At 37.1% G+C, this 14,530-nt stretch overlaps 1 protein-coding gene across 1 annotated transcript; it reads left to right on the top strand.

Annotated features, from left to right (window-relative positions):
• Positions 1-11,609: 11,609 nt before the first annotated feature.
• LOC133732111 (protein MGR2) lies at positions 11,610-14,060 on the top strand. The gene is made up of 3 exons (XM_062159578.1): positions 11,610-11,768; positions 12,435-12,472; positions 13,619-14,060. The coding sequence occupies exons 1-3, from the start codon at positions 11,696-11,698 to the stop codon at positions 13,730-13,732; spliced, it is 225 nt and encodes a 74-aa protein (XP_062015562.1). The 5' UTR covers positions 11,610-11,695; the 3' UTR covers positions 13,733-14,060.
• Positions 14,061-14,530: the final 470 nt, after the last annotated feature.

Here is a 14,530-nt window from a genome sequence, read left to right as displayed (position 1 = left end):
TTAGAAGTTGTTCTAGTTAACATTTATGTTTGAACAAGGTTTTTGATTCTGAAATTTATTTAATTGAATGAGAATTTCGACTCTTATATTGTAATTCTTGGTTGCTTTTGTGAGAATTGTTTGATTAAATTTGCTTAATAGATATCTTTCGTATTTCAATCTTGTGTGGTTCGAAACACTTAGGGTTTTTATATGAATGTTGCTAGGTTTAAGAACATGAATCAACTTTTTGTTTTGTGTAAACTTGAATCAAAAGTAGTAAAGGTTTTGTGAAAAAACCGAATTTAATTGAAGAGGATTGCAATTAGGTGGACTTTTTCATACTAAGTTGCACACTTGAGTTGATAGCCTTTCTATGTGTTTTATGCGTCTAACATGTTATGATTGTCTAGCTTTCTAGAGCTTGAATGCATGTTTGATAGGATTAGTCTTTGTGCTTTCACTTAGATTAATTAGCATTGAAAAGTAAAATATGGGAAATCGTTTGCTTTCTAACGTTTCACATGATCAACTCCTTTCTCATGACTTAGATGAATAATATTAGGGTTGAAAGAGAAATACTAGGGCTTACTTGGCAAGTTCTCACACACTAGGGCTTACTTGGCAAGTTCTCATTGGTGGAAGCTATGTGGAGTTATTAAATTAATTCTATGGGAAATAAAAGAGAAATACACGGCTTGGAGACCAAGTATGCCGTCCCCTATATAATCCCTCTCCATTGTGACGTTTAGGGTTCCTCTCCATACACTTTTACACTTTAGAAAAATCAGAAAACCTCTCTTGTTGCCGTGAGCTCTCTTCTCCCTCTCTCCATCCTCTAAGTGCAAGCCACAGATTTCAAGCAAGGCCAAAGAAGAGAAGAAGGAGCCGTGAACCACCATCCATCACCACCCTTGAAGCTTGCTTTCGAGATTCAAGAAACCAACAACGTTAATCCTCCACCCTCATCTTCCATCCACGGTGTAATTCGACCTCTACTTTGTAACCCTTGTTGTGATTTTTGTTGGTTTGTGCTTAGTTGACATTTATGTTTGAACAAAGTTATTATTTCTGGAATTTTTATGATTAAATGAGAATTTCGAATCCTATATTGTAATTCTTAGTTGCTTTTGTGAGAATCGTTTGATTAAATTTGTGTAATAGATATCTTTTGTATTTTGATCTTATGTGGTTCGAAACACTTAGGGTTTTTATATGAATGATGCTAGGTTTAAGAACATGAATCAACTTTTTGTTTTGTGTAAACTTGAATCAAAAGTAGTAAAGGTTTTGGACAAAAATCGAATTTAATTGAAGAGGATTGCAATTAGGTGGACTTTTTCATACTAAGTTGCACACTTGGGTTGATAGCCTTTCTATGTGTTTCATGCGTTAAACATGTTATGATTATCTAGCTTTCTAGAGCTTGAATGCATGTTTGATAGAATTAATCTTTGTGCTTTCACTTAGGTTAATTAGCATTGAAAAGTAAAATATGGGAAATCGTTTGCTTTCTAACGTTTCACATGATCAACTCCTTTCTCATGACTTAGATGAACAATATTAGGGTTGAATTGAATTTGATTATAATTTCGGTTTTGATATTTGTTTCTCTCATTCCATCCTTGTATTTATGTTTTTGTGTTTTAATTGTCTTCTTTACTTAGTTTATTTTCGAAACCTAAATAAAAAAAACCCCCCTTTTTCGTAAATATGTTTATACTTTGTTTTATTTTTGTAAATAATTATCTTTGTATTTTTATTGACAGGTGTACCCTCAATCCCCGGATTAGATCGATCCCTATTTACTGTGTACTAACAATGACATTTTCAGGGTTAAATTATGCGCTTGCTTTTAGCGTATCATAAGTTTTCTCCGGAGAGGCTTTGATAATTTGTGCGATTGATTGATTGATTGAAGAGTTGTCCTTGATTCGTCCTTGAAACCTGGTATTTATACTTAGGGTTTCGATTGTTCCTTGCCATAGAAGGATTATTGATTGACGTTTCCTATTCAATCTCCGCTACTTGATTCCAATAAGGGCTCGTTTTCCTTATGGATCTCGGAATGGGTGAAGCTGTAACCCAGACCCAAGTAAACTTATTTTTGGGCCACAGGTATCGGCCTGCTATGCTAAATCCCCTAAAGGGATCTTGCCAAAAATACTTTTGGGCTCAAACATGGTCACTCAACTATGACTCATTCGACACTTTGGTCACTCAACTTTCAAATATATCACTTTGGTTACTCAATTATTACTCTGTCAATCACTTTAGTCACCCAAGGGTCATTTTATCTCACTTTAATCACTTCTCCCAATCATTATAATATAGATTTCTCAATTTTAATTTTCACAATTGGTTGGACGAAAATATCATTAATATTGTGGTAAATAAATTTTTTTAATAAAATTAATGAAGTGACTAAAATGATTGACAGAGTAATAGTTGTAATAGTTGAGTGACCAAAGTGATATATTTGAAAGTTGAGTGACCAAAGTGTCGAATGAGTCATAGTTGAGTGACCATTTGTGATATTCTCCCAACCAGACATAATTCAACGTTGTGAAGAGAATGCCAATACAATAACTAGTTGGTTATTTATAGTAGTAGTTACAGTTACTGAACTGAAATGTATAGATGGTAAAAAGTTGGTACGCATATAAAAATGAAATGCATAAACCATAGTTAGGGCTGCAAAACTAGAGAGTAAAAAGTTGCACATGATCTTACAGTTGCAAAGAGCAAGCTATCCTTATTTCAACACATTTAATTCCTTTCAACTAGAAGCAATGATAAAATTGTCAGCACAAATACTTCAATAATGTATATTGGAGCATGAGTGACCCAAATAATTTGGCAAAAAATAACAAAAACCAATGTACCAGTCCACAACATTGCTTCATAAAAATAAAAGCTAATAAACAAGAGTAACTAGAAGCATCAAAACCAATCAACCCTCAATAAAAAACACAAACCCTTGCTGAAACCCACCCCCACCCCCACCCCCACAAGCAACCACTCCTTATTTCTGAAACCCCCCCTCATATTATAGTTTTCCTATGGCAAAATTTTTCGTATTCTAGCATAATATAGTAGAACAAATCATGTCTATAATCATAAGGTTATCATTATTATGCTGTTGTAAAGTTCTATAGTTGCTTAATGGATTCAAATACACCAAATAGTTTCAGTTAGAATCTTATTAGGAATGATGTATTCAAAGAGGCTCGAATGATCACTGAACTCATATTTTTCTTCCATGTCTCAATTGCAAATCAAGTGTAAAATTTTCTCCAAAGATGGGTCTAAAGTTGCTTGTTCTGCTTTGATTGAACTTCAAAGCATCACATTAGAGAGATAGAATGACTATGCTAGAGAAGTTTTTGATTGGAAAAAAAAAAAAAAGGAAACGAAAAGAGTTTTGAAGTCCTCTGTGCTTGCGGGAAAGTAAGGGTTTAGGATTTAAGGATGATTGAATTGCTAAATAATAAAAAAAATAAAAAAATAAAATTAAAAAACTTAGTTCCCAGGGAGGGTAGTTAGGGTAATTTGTAAAAAAGAAAATTGAATTAAAATAATAGAAAAATAGAGAGCGGGTGTGTGAATTCTATTGGGACCTCCAAATCTGCTCAGTTGACCTCACTCTATTATGAATTATTAAATGACATATATAACCTCTTATAAAATGACTATTAAGGACAATAATTATACCAAAAAAAATTATATTTAATTTCTCTATACTTTCCAATTCAATAATATTATATTACATTCTTTATTATTTTCCTTATCTATTTTTATTTTCCAATTTCACTACATACTCATTAATGCATTTATATATATTTAATAAGAATTAAAACTATAATCAAGATCATGTGACATAAAAGTTCCTATCATCATATAGGTTGAACGCATATTGGTGAGGGATAACAAAAGAAATCATATTATGACCTAAATCCTAGTCTATCTATTATATTTGAAAAAAAAAAAAAAAAAAAAAGAGCTAGCAGTGAAAAGAAAGAGAAGTTTTAAATGCACACCCCAAATTACTTAATACACACTCCATACTAAATACATCACCCATTTAATTTCTCATTCTAATATTTTACTAAATACACAACCCAAAGTACCTAAAATATCATTAATCTCAAAAATCATTTTTTTTTTTTTTGAGGGAAAGGAGGTCAGGTTTTATTGAATAAAGATGTCTAAAAATTACACAACTTCAGCTGCTAATGCAGCTTGTAAAAAAGAAGGGGAAGAAAAATAAAAAGTCTCCACAGGGAGAGTCCTAGTATGAGCAGCCATCAGATGTGCCACCCTATTTGCACTTCTCTTTGTATGAACTACGCGCAGGTTTGCATAAGCATCCAAAATGTACTCCATATCATCATAAACACGTCCCAAGATGGACAAGTTACTCCCCTCTCGGCTAAGCAATTGTCGATACACCAATTGCGAATCAGTCTCCACAATAGCTGGCAAATAATGATTTGTAACTACAAACTCAATGGCCTGTTTGCAGGCTACAGCTTCCACATGTTCAGGTGATAGTAAACCCGAAAGAGATTTACCTCCTCCTGCTATAAATGAGCCCTGCCAATCCCTGACAACAAAACCAGTGCTCCCTTTTTTAGATGCTTGAAAGAAAGAACCATCTACATTGACTTTAAAACAGCCCACAGAGGGAGCAACCCACCGAGTCATTCTAATAGTACCAGCTCCACTATTCCCAATCTTCCCTTGCAGAAAACGAAATTCATGCAGCCTTGACATAGACACGATAACTACATCAACAGCCGTACCAACTTTGTTTTCCCAAATTCGATTATTTCGTTCTTTCCACACCCCCCAAAGAAGGTATACCAACTCACCAAGTAACTGTAGAGATAAGTCTCTGGCACAAGAACTAATCCATTCCAACAGACCCAAATGAGCAAAATGAGGATTATAACAAACCTGTGACAACACCCCATGTGTTTGCAGCACTTGTCTAGTGAACTGACAGTCACGACACAAATGCAGTGTTGTTTCCAACTCCTGCATACACAACGGACAAGTCATGGAATCCAACACAACTCTCTTTGAGATTAATCTCTCCAAAGATGGGAGGATATTGTGACACACCCGCCATATATGAACTTTGGCTGCATTAGGGATGACAACCTTCCACAGCTTTTTCCAAAAACTCACCCCAACTGGCAGCTCAAAAGGGCTCTTAGAAGAAGAAATAGAGAAAGAGTATCGGTAAGCAGTCTTCACCGAAAACTTGCCATTCTTTTCAAGTCTCCAAACCTCCCTGTCATGCACCTCCCTAGAAGATAGAGGAATTGATAAGATTGCTTCAGCTTCATCAACCGAAAACACCCTTCGAATGAGATTAATGTCCCAAACCCCTGTATGACAAATCAAGTCACTCACCCTATTGACTTCATTCATAGCCAAATTACCTTCTCTAGGCTTACAATCCGGCACCCCAGGAATCCACGAATCCCTCCATATGTTCACCAATGTCCCATCGCCTATCTGCCAGTAAGTGCCTTTCCTTAACAAATCCCTTGTGGAAAAGATACTTCGCCAGGAATAAGAAGGAGAGGCATGGGATGAAGCTGTCCAAAAAGAACCTTCTGGATAGTACTTAGCTTTAAAGAGTCGAGCTATCAGCGATTGAGGATTGCTGATCACACGCCATGCTTGTTTGGCTAGCATAGCGGAATTAAATTCTGATAAACTACGGAAACCTAGCCCTCCTTCTCTTTAGGATTGCACAAAGCCTTCCAAGTCTTCCAGTGAATTTTTCTTTTATCAAGAGTACTCCCCCACCAGAACTTGGCACAAAGTTGTTCAAGATCCTCACAGAAATTTTTTGTTAATTGGAAGACACTCATTGCATAAGTTGGAAGAGCTTGTGCCACCACTCTGATGAGAATGTCTCTACCTGCACCACTCAAAAATTTTCCTTGCCAATTGGAGACCTTCTTGGACAAATTCTCCTTGATATACTGGAAGGTAGCAGTTTTCTTCCTCCCTACATACGTTGGAAGACCCAAATATTTTGCATGGGAAGCCACCACCTCAACTCCCAATAGGCTGGACACCTCATCTTTCATAACTTCTGAAACATTTTTACTGAAAACAATAGAGCTTTTATCAAAATTAACCAATTGACCAGATGCCCTACCATATGTTTCTATAACATCCTGTATCTGGAAACAGGCCTCTAGAGAAGCGTCAGCATAAAGCATGCTATCATCAGCAAAAAGTAAATGATTCACCCGAGGGGCTTCACTGCAAATCTCAATCCCAGGGAGCAATCCCAATTCCTGCTTTTGCTGTAATAAGGCTGAGAAACCCTCTGCCCCAATTAGAAATAAATATGGGGACAGAGGATCACCTTGCCGTAATCCTCTACTCGGAATAACAAGACCACGAGGCTTTCCACGCAGCAAAAAAGAGTATCTGACAGAGCAGACACACTGCATCACCATCTCTATCCATACCGGATCAAAACCAAACCTTTCCATCACCTTCCTAAGAAAAACCCATTCCATCCTATCATAGGCTTTGCTCAAGTCTAGTTTAAGAGCCATACACCCATCACCACCATCCCTTTTGTTATGAACAAAATGAGCAAGTTCATTAGCGACAAGTATATTATCAGTAATTAACCTGCCAGGCACAAAAGCACTCTGATATGGAGAAATCAAGTCTGGCAAAATCAACTTCAACCTGTTTGCTATGACTTTCGAACAAAGCTTGTAGATTACATTACATAATGCAATAGGTCTTAAATCTGACATGTGCTCCGGATCATTCACTTTTGGGATAAGACAAATATGTGTGAAATTAATTTGTCGTAACAGCTGACCTGAATGTAAAAAACTCTGAACAGCAGCAGTCACCTCAGCTCCTATTGACTCCCAATAGTGTTGGAAGAATAGAGGAGGCATACCATCTGGCCCTGGCGATTTAGTTGGGTACATTTGAAACAAGGCACACCGAACCTCTTCTTGAGAATATTGAGCACACAATTGTTCATTCATAGTTTCAGAAACACATGGTTGAATAGCCTCTAATGTAGCACCCATGGCCTCAACATCTATGTCCCCTGCTTTGAACATATTAGAAAAGTAGGAAGTCACCACTCGCTCCAACCCCTCATCATCCTCACACCACTCACCAGCCTCATTAAATAGACCATGTATAGTATTTTTCCTTTTTCTATTTGCTGCCTTCCGGTGAAAATAACCCGTGTTACGATCTCCTTCCTTCAACCAAGTTACTTTCGATCTTTGTCGCCAGAAAGATTCTTCTTGAGATAATAAAGTTTGGAGACGTTCAGACAAAAGCTTCTTCTCCATAATCACAGCATCAGAAAGCGTTGCATCTAGCAACTCCTCCAAACGTGCTCGAACCCCTAACATTTCCATCTGTCTACCCTTGAACGTCTTCCTCTGCCAAGCATCCAGATGCATTCTAGTATAAGCTATCTTCTTGGACAATTGATACATTGGCAAACCGGACACATCTGTCTGCCAGGCTTGGTGTACAACGCCATCACATTCTTCATGTTGCAACCAATGTGCTTCAAATTTGAAGCGATGATGACGAGGACGTGTGGGAAGAGGAACAGTACTAGCTTGTAGCAGTATTGGCACATGATCGGAATCACTTGGTGGGAGATGCTTCAGACGTGCAAAACCAAAAATATCACACCAGGTTGGTGTACACACAGCCCTGTCCAACCGTAACTGGGTTTCAGAATTCCACCAAGTTGCCTGAGGCCCCTGAAAACCAAGATCAAGCAAATCCCCATACCCTAGGGCTTCTCTAAAACCACGCATCTGCCTCTCTGCCCTAATCGGACCATCTTTCTTCTCACTGCTATTTAGGATTTCATTAAAATCCCCGATAACGACCCAGGGAAGGGTCTCCAAATCACTCAAATCACGCAAAAGCTGCCATGATTTGTCTCTATCCACCGTTCGAGCAAATCCGTAAAAACCTGTAAGTCTCCACCTAGGGGTTCCAGGTCCTCCATCAACCATAATATCAATATGATGTTGTGACGTCGTACCCACCTCCACCTTCACATCATCATTCCAGAACATGCCCAAACCACCAGACTGTCCTACACTCAACACTTCCTGAGCCTGAGAAAAACCAAGCGCCAAACGCAGATCGTTAAAGGCCCTGATATTGTTGATTTTGGTTTCGCAAAGAAAAATAATTTGGGGTCTGTTTTGGGATATCAAATCCTTCAACGCCCGAATTGTGATGTCGTTGCAGATTCCTCTGCAATTCCAACTCAGTATGTCCATATCCATGGTCAATTGAATCTTGCTTTCTAGAAACCTAGAAAGTAAACCCTATTAATCTCAAAAATCATGAAATATCCTATTATTCGACTATATTAAGGCTACTATTTAATATGATTAGTATATTCTAGTATATTACTTGATGTTTTGTAAATAACCATATTGATTACTTGTGTTAGTTATTGAGACATCCATAAAGGTTTATTATTGTTCCCTTTAAATAGATGCATATAAATAGGTTTTGTATTATTTGAGTTCTCATCCACCAAACACCATGTTGATCAAGTATAAAATTATGAGTTGAACATTTGACCAAAATTATATCAGTAGTTTCTCCACAATGCCGAACTACAAAGTTGTCATTAGAGGGGCCAAACAAATTAGCAAGTACAAATTTTTTTCACCCGTGATGTTTTATATTATAAAATAAATGGATTAATCATATCTCTTAAGAAAAAAACAAGGAAATTAACTAAAAAATGGGAGTAAAGTGATCCGTTTTAAAAACATTTAATGCCATTGATTTTGAAATTCTAAATATTATGGTTTCTAACCTCACTTAATTACAATTTATTTAAGGAAAAATTAAATTAGATAGTTTCTATTATTCTTGTATTAAGTTAGGAGGCCATGTATAGAAATTTGTTGTGTTTATCTAACAATTTATACATAAATAGAATAATATATATAAGGAAAATATGACTATTTTTTTGTCTTCTAATGCATAGATGTCTATTTTGGTCATTATACCTACCTACACAATTTAATTTGAAATATAAAATAATAAGGATGTGTATTAAGTGATTAGGGGTGTGTATTTAAAATTTCTCGAAAAGAAAATCTAAAAAACTATTAAACAATCAATCATGAGATACAAAAAATAGAGAAAATAATTAAACATTAAGAAAAATTATTCTTCATTTTTTTTTTGCACATCTACAAGAGAAAAAAAAAAGTAAATTTTTTTTTAATTAAAAATTATTATTATTATTTTTTTGAATAAAGCCCAATAACTTGTGTTTTTCTTTTTTATTGGATAAGAGATTTATGTAATCTAGTTAAGGAATGAGTATGTAATTAATGATGGTTTGTTTGCAAATTATATGAGTGAGGTTATTTCAGGAACTTGAGTGAGGTTTAGTGAGTAAATTTAGTATTTGAAAATTTAATAAGAGGTGTAAAAAGCAAGGAGGTCAAGTGAGTAAATTTGGAGGTTCCGATAGAAAAACTCAGAGAAAAATAGTGTGTGAATAGCACCACCCAAAGGAAAGGGAGAAATTGTTAAAAATTCAAAAGCATAAATATCTTTTCATGACCAAAAATGACCTTATTGATAAATATGAATTTTTTTTTTTTTTTTGGGGTAAAGAGAATGAATTTCATAAATAATTAAGTATGAGGGTTACAATCATGTGGTAAAACATCAAGAATACATTAAGTACCAAAGTCGCTTAGAAAAAAAAAAAGGGTCCTTGACCCAAAGCACCAAAATCTACTAAAATTATCTCACTTACCCCAGCAACAAATTTTTATTCTCACTCACCCATTTTAGTGTAAAAAGTCAATTTTGCCCTCGTTCTAATTAATAAACTACAGCCACTGCCACTCTCTCATCTGTCTCTCTCATTCCGATTTCTCTCTCCGCGCGCTCTCTCTCACTCTCCTATCTCTCCTCCGCCGTCTCAAAGCGCTTTCTCCGCCGTCGACTAGCTTGTCCTGGCTCTCCAACTCCGTCTCCGCCGAGATCGAGCGGCTCCGGCAGCGCCTGATTGTTCTCGCCTTCACGGTTCACCTTCTCGGCGACGGGAAGGTCCGGCGAGCTTGGGAGACTCCAAAGGGATGGGAGGGCTGTCTCTGCGCGCGCGCGCTCTCTCTCTCTCTCTCTTAGTCTTTCCCCGATCTATACTGTTTCTGCATGAGACGGAGAGGAAACTGTCCTTTTTTTATCTTTCAGGTAGCATACATGTCATTCTCCGTGAGACGGAGAGGAAACTATCTCTCCCTCTTTGACCTTTCAGGTAGCATACATTTCCTCTTTTTTGACTTGGCGTGGGTTTCAGCATTCTGGGGCCCATTACTCTCTTCAATTCAATTTCAACCTCAGCTTAACACTTCCAGAACGATGTGCAAACATTTTTTTTGGCAATAGATGTGCAAACTTGTGGTTGCAAAATCGCATGCCTTTTTTTTTTTCTTCTTAATATCTTTCTGGCTTTAGGACCTGCTTTATTTTTACTGGGCCTTTATAGCAATATAACATGGATTGAATAAGATAGATCAATCACGATCTGGTGATTTATTATGGAGGTTGTTTATTAAGTTTTGCTTTTGGAAATATGTATCAGTGAGTAGGATCGATCATGTTAATAGGGCAGAAGGAAAGATACAAAAAAAATTGAATATCTATCGGGGGGCAATAGACGTCTATTGGAGGGCAATAGACGTTTTGAATTGATATAATCTCTTCATTTTTTTCTTTAATCAAAGTTTTATTTGTCTAATTTTAGGAAGATTAGTTCCCATTCCGACTACCGAAAGTTCTATTGGGGGGCAATAGACGTCTATTGGGGGGCAATACATGGCTAATAGACATCTATTGGGGGCAATAGACGTCTATTAGGGGGCAATAGACGTCTATTAGGGGGCAATACATGGCTAATAGACATCTATTGGGGGCAATAGATGTCTATTAGGGGGCAATAGAAGTCTATTGGGGGGCAATACATGGCTGATAGTCGTCTATTGGGGGGCAATAGACTATCGGGGCAATAGACGTCTATTGGGGGGGCAATAAAAGTCTATTGGGGGGCAATAGATGTCTATTGGGGGCAAAAAAACATTTCCGGTGAGATTTTCAGCAAATTCCGGTGAGCGGCAACCGGTGACCAAAATCCGGCGACCGGAATCCGGCAAAAGTTGGCCGGATTCCGGCGACCGGTGACCGGAATCCGGCGAAAGTTGGCCGGATTCCGGCGGCCGGTGACCGGATTCCGGCGGCCGGTGACCGAGCTCCGGCGAAGTCTCCTATGGTTTCTCTCTCTTCCATTTTCTCTCTCTCTTTAAGTTTCAAAGGGGTGAGGGTAAAATGGTATTAAAAAAATTTAAAAAACAAAAAAAAAATCTTAATGGGGTATTAGGGAAGACCTCCTTAGAGTGTTTTGGGTAAGAGGGAATTAAAAAAACTTAATGGGGTAGGTGGGAAAAAAATCTCTAAAAATGGGGTAAATGGATAAAAACCCAAAAAAAAACCCCAAGAAAAAAATAAAAATAAAAGAAATACAAAAAAACACAGAGTAGTGTCCAAGCAAAACGACTTAACCCCCACGGCTGACGGCTCACAGTCCAACAAAAACTCCTCTCTCACTTAGACAGCAGCAATTTGAAAGAAACCCACAGAGATGGCCAAGGATAGCTGTTTGAGTCGCATGGCCGTCGGCGCAGCTGTCGGGGGCGCTGTCGGTTGTGCCGTCGGTAATTCTCTCTCTATATCTCACCTCAATTGTGTTTGCTTTCCATGTTTTTCCCCTTTCAGGGATTTATTTCTCTGCAAGACTCTTTTTAAGTGTTTTCGATTTGCCTTAGTTTTTGATAAACTGGACTTGTTCTTGCAGTCAATTTTTGTGTTTGGGTTCTGAGTAATTAGGTTTTACTTGTACTGTTGAATGATGCACACATCCTTATATCATATGGGAAGGAATTCTAAACCTGTGAGGGAACAAGCAAGAGGGGGTAAATTTAGTAGTAATAATAATAATAAAGCTAAGAACATCACCAAGTCTTTGTTTTCTACAAGTACAAGTACACTACTCCTTTCTTAGTGAGGTTCGTCAGAAAACCACTATGGTAGAAATTTTGTTTTGTAACATGATAATATCCCCGTTTTGAAATGTGATGTAATGCTTTAAACATTTGTGTCAAGTGAAAACCTAGACCCCCAGTTAGATTTCAAACTAAGCATCTATTCACTCTAGGACCACTTCTTCCGTCATGAGTATTTTCTAGGATTAATTTTTTCTTCACACATGAAAACTAGGATGGAAATTGCTTTAGATAAATAAACAGCTGGCCTGAGAACCAGTTATCAATTTGAAACTCGAACCCAAATGATGTTTTATCTGGCTATGTTTTTGTATCCAGGTGTGATGTATGGCTCATTTGAGGCTATAAGGTGTAAGGTACACTCTTCACATCTCAGGCTCAACAGCAACTCATCTCTTATCTTTTTAAGTACAAATTACATACTTTGTGCTTGTCACTTTTTTTTATTTTTATTCCTTTTACCATATGCATTTCTCAATACTGAATGATAATACGGAAGCATTCCTGTCACTAATAGTAGTATTGGTATTCTGTAAAGCAATCATTTAAAAAACTATTCCGTTTTGTTTTTGTGGTTGAATGGTTTCTATTCCTTCAAAAGGTTTGCAGTTTTTCTCCAGCCACCAGCCTTTCTAACTGTCTTTAAATTTTTCCTCACACATCACCCATGCCAACCAGCCATTAACAATTCCAACTCTGCCATCGATCAGTGAACCCAATAACAAAAATGTTGCACCCACAACTTCCTAGCAATTAGGCAATGCAAGGCTCCTCGAAGATGTACTTAGCCATATCATGATCAGATGCTCATAATAGTGTTATAAGAATAAAAATGCTGCATATGGACCTAGGATGAATGGCTTATATATGTTCCTTTTTCTTAAAATTCAAGTACAATGGATTCTTCCACTGATCACAGGTGTGAGAAATGTCTTTTGGTTTACAAATTTTGTACTTATCCAATATACTGCATTATGTGCTTTGAAGAAAACATTAAGAATAGATCGGGATAACCCAAATAGGAAAGATGGAAAGTGTTGTCTGTGCCAGTCTGGCAGACTGACCTAGAATCATATTCCATTCTTGATTAGTTAATCAATATTATTCCATCCATGAAGAATTAGTCGATATCTTCACAAGATATTAAATATCAATGCCGTTGTGTGTCCAGTTGGACACCCCAACTCTCTGGGGAGCTCCAGTACTGATTCAGCAGCGGTAACTTGGATAATAAGAAATATACCCTAGGTCTGATTAACAGACTGGGCTAATAGGTGTAGAAAAGGTTAATTTCTTTTGTATCCAAGTTTTACTGGTGCATCAAATTGTAATTGTGGTTCTTAGCTCATAGGCTTACTCCTCTATTTGTACTTCTCCAGTTTTACTTTATTGTTTACATGCAAAAGCAAAGTGGTTATAAGAGCCTGTCATGCTTGTATACTTTCTGGGAAAGTGAAATGATTATGCATGTACATTATATATGCATCTTCTGGCTGATGCAGGTGCCAGGGGTAGAGAAGATCAGGTATGTTGGGCAAAGGACGATTGGCAGTGCAGCTGTTTTCAGCCTTTTCTTAAGTGCTGGTGCATTGATACATTGTGGAAAGTCATATTAATCTCGGTTGCATTCCTGTAGAATCAAAAACGATTCTTTTTCTATTTACAATGGCGTTTTGGATGTTCAGTCAGACAGTATGGAGTTTAGGGTGATTAGTATTTCTGTTCTGTTGTTGTTTATCTCCTTATTGTTATCTTGGCCAGCAAGTTGAGATTTTTTTAACTGCAACATAGGAGTGGCTTTTTCTTTTCATCTGGAATTCTGTTAACTGCAATTAAGTTCTTAGTGTGGACTGTTTTTTTTTTTTTTTGTACGGTGATATTGGTTCCTTACCGACTGGTTTCTTTTCTGTTCTTTATCAATTTTAATATTTCTGGTGGCAGTGATATGATTTTGTTAATTAGTTAGACTTGGAAGCTTTGCTGATTATATTATTCCACAAGCAATGAGAAAGTAGAGCATTCTCATTATATATCTGTCATCGAAGTCATTTGTCTTCATCGATCTCAATCGGACGGTCAGTGACCAGAAAATCCATGGTCAGTTGCTGACCATGTGATCAGGATCGTGGGTACTTATTAATGGTGGAGAGTTACAAATCTTAGCCCAGGTGTACTAAGCAAGCAAGCTTCCTCTGCTTGACGGGTATTGGTAGGGTTGTAAACCCTAGCAGAGCAAAAGAGATAAGAATTGAAAGAAAGAAAAATTACGTTGCAATTTTCAGAGATAGATTCTTGCCAAAATGACTTGCAGACTATATTCTCGATTACTTTGGAAATATCGAAATTTCATGATAGCTATATAAATCTTCTTGGTTCTAAGAGCAAGTCCATTGGGCCTTGTATTGCTGTGTTAC

Source organism: Rosa rugosa, chromosome 2 (genome assembly GCF_958449725.1).
Source record: "Rosa rugosa chromosome 2, drRosRugo1.1, whole genome shotgun sequence".
Classification (NCBI taxonomy): domain Eukaryota; kingdom Viridiplantae; phylum Streptophyta; class Magnoliopsida; order Rosales; family Rosaceae; genus Rosa; species Rosa rugosa.
This window is presented reverse-complemented; position numbering and strand designations above follow the sequence as displayed.

Excerpts from the sequence above, each read along its gene's own strand:
- LOC133732111 (XM_062159578.1), top strand. The coding sequence starts at position 11,696 with ATGGCCAAGGATAGCTGTTTGAGTCGCATGGCCGTCGGCGCAGCTGTC. Across the intron at positions 11,769-12,434 it reads CGCTGTCGGTTGTGCCGTCG|GTGTGATGTATGGCTCATTT; the intron begins GTAATTCTCTCT and ends TTTTGTATCCAG. Across the intron at positions 12,473-13,618 it reads TTGAGGCTATAAGGTGTAAG|GTGCCAGGGGTAGAGAAGAT; the intron begins GTACACTCTTCA and ends TGGCTGATGCAG.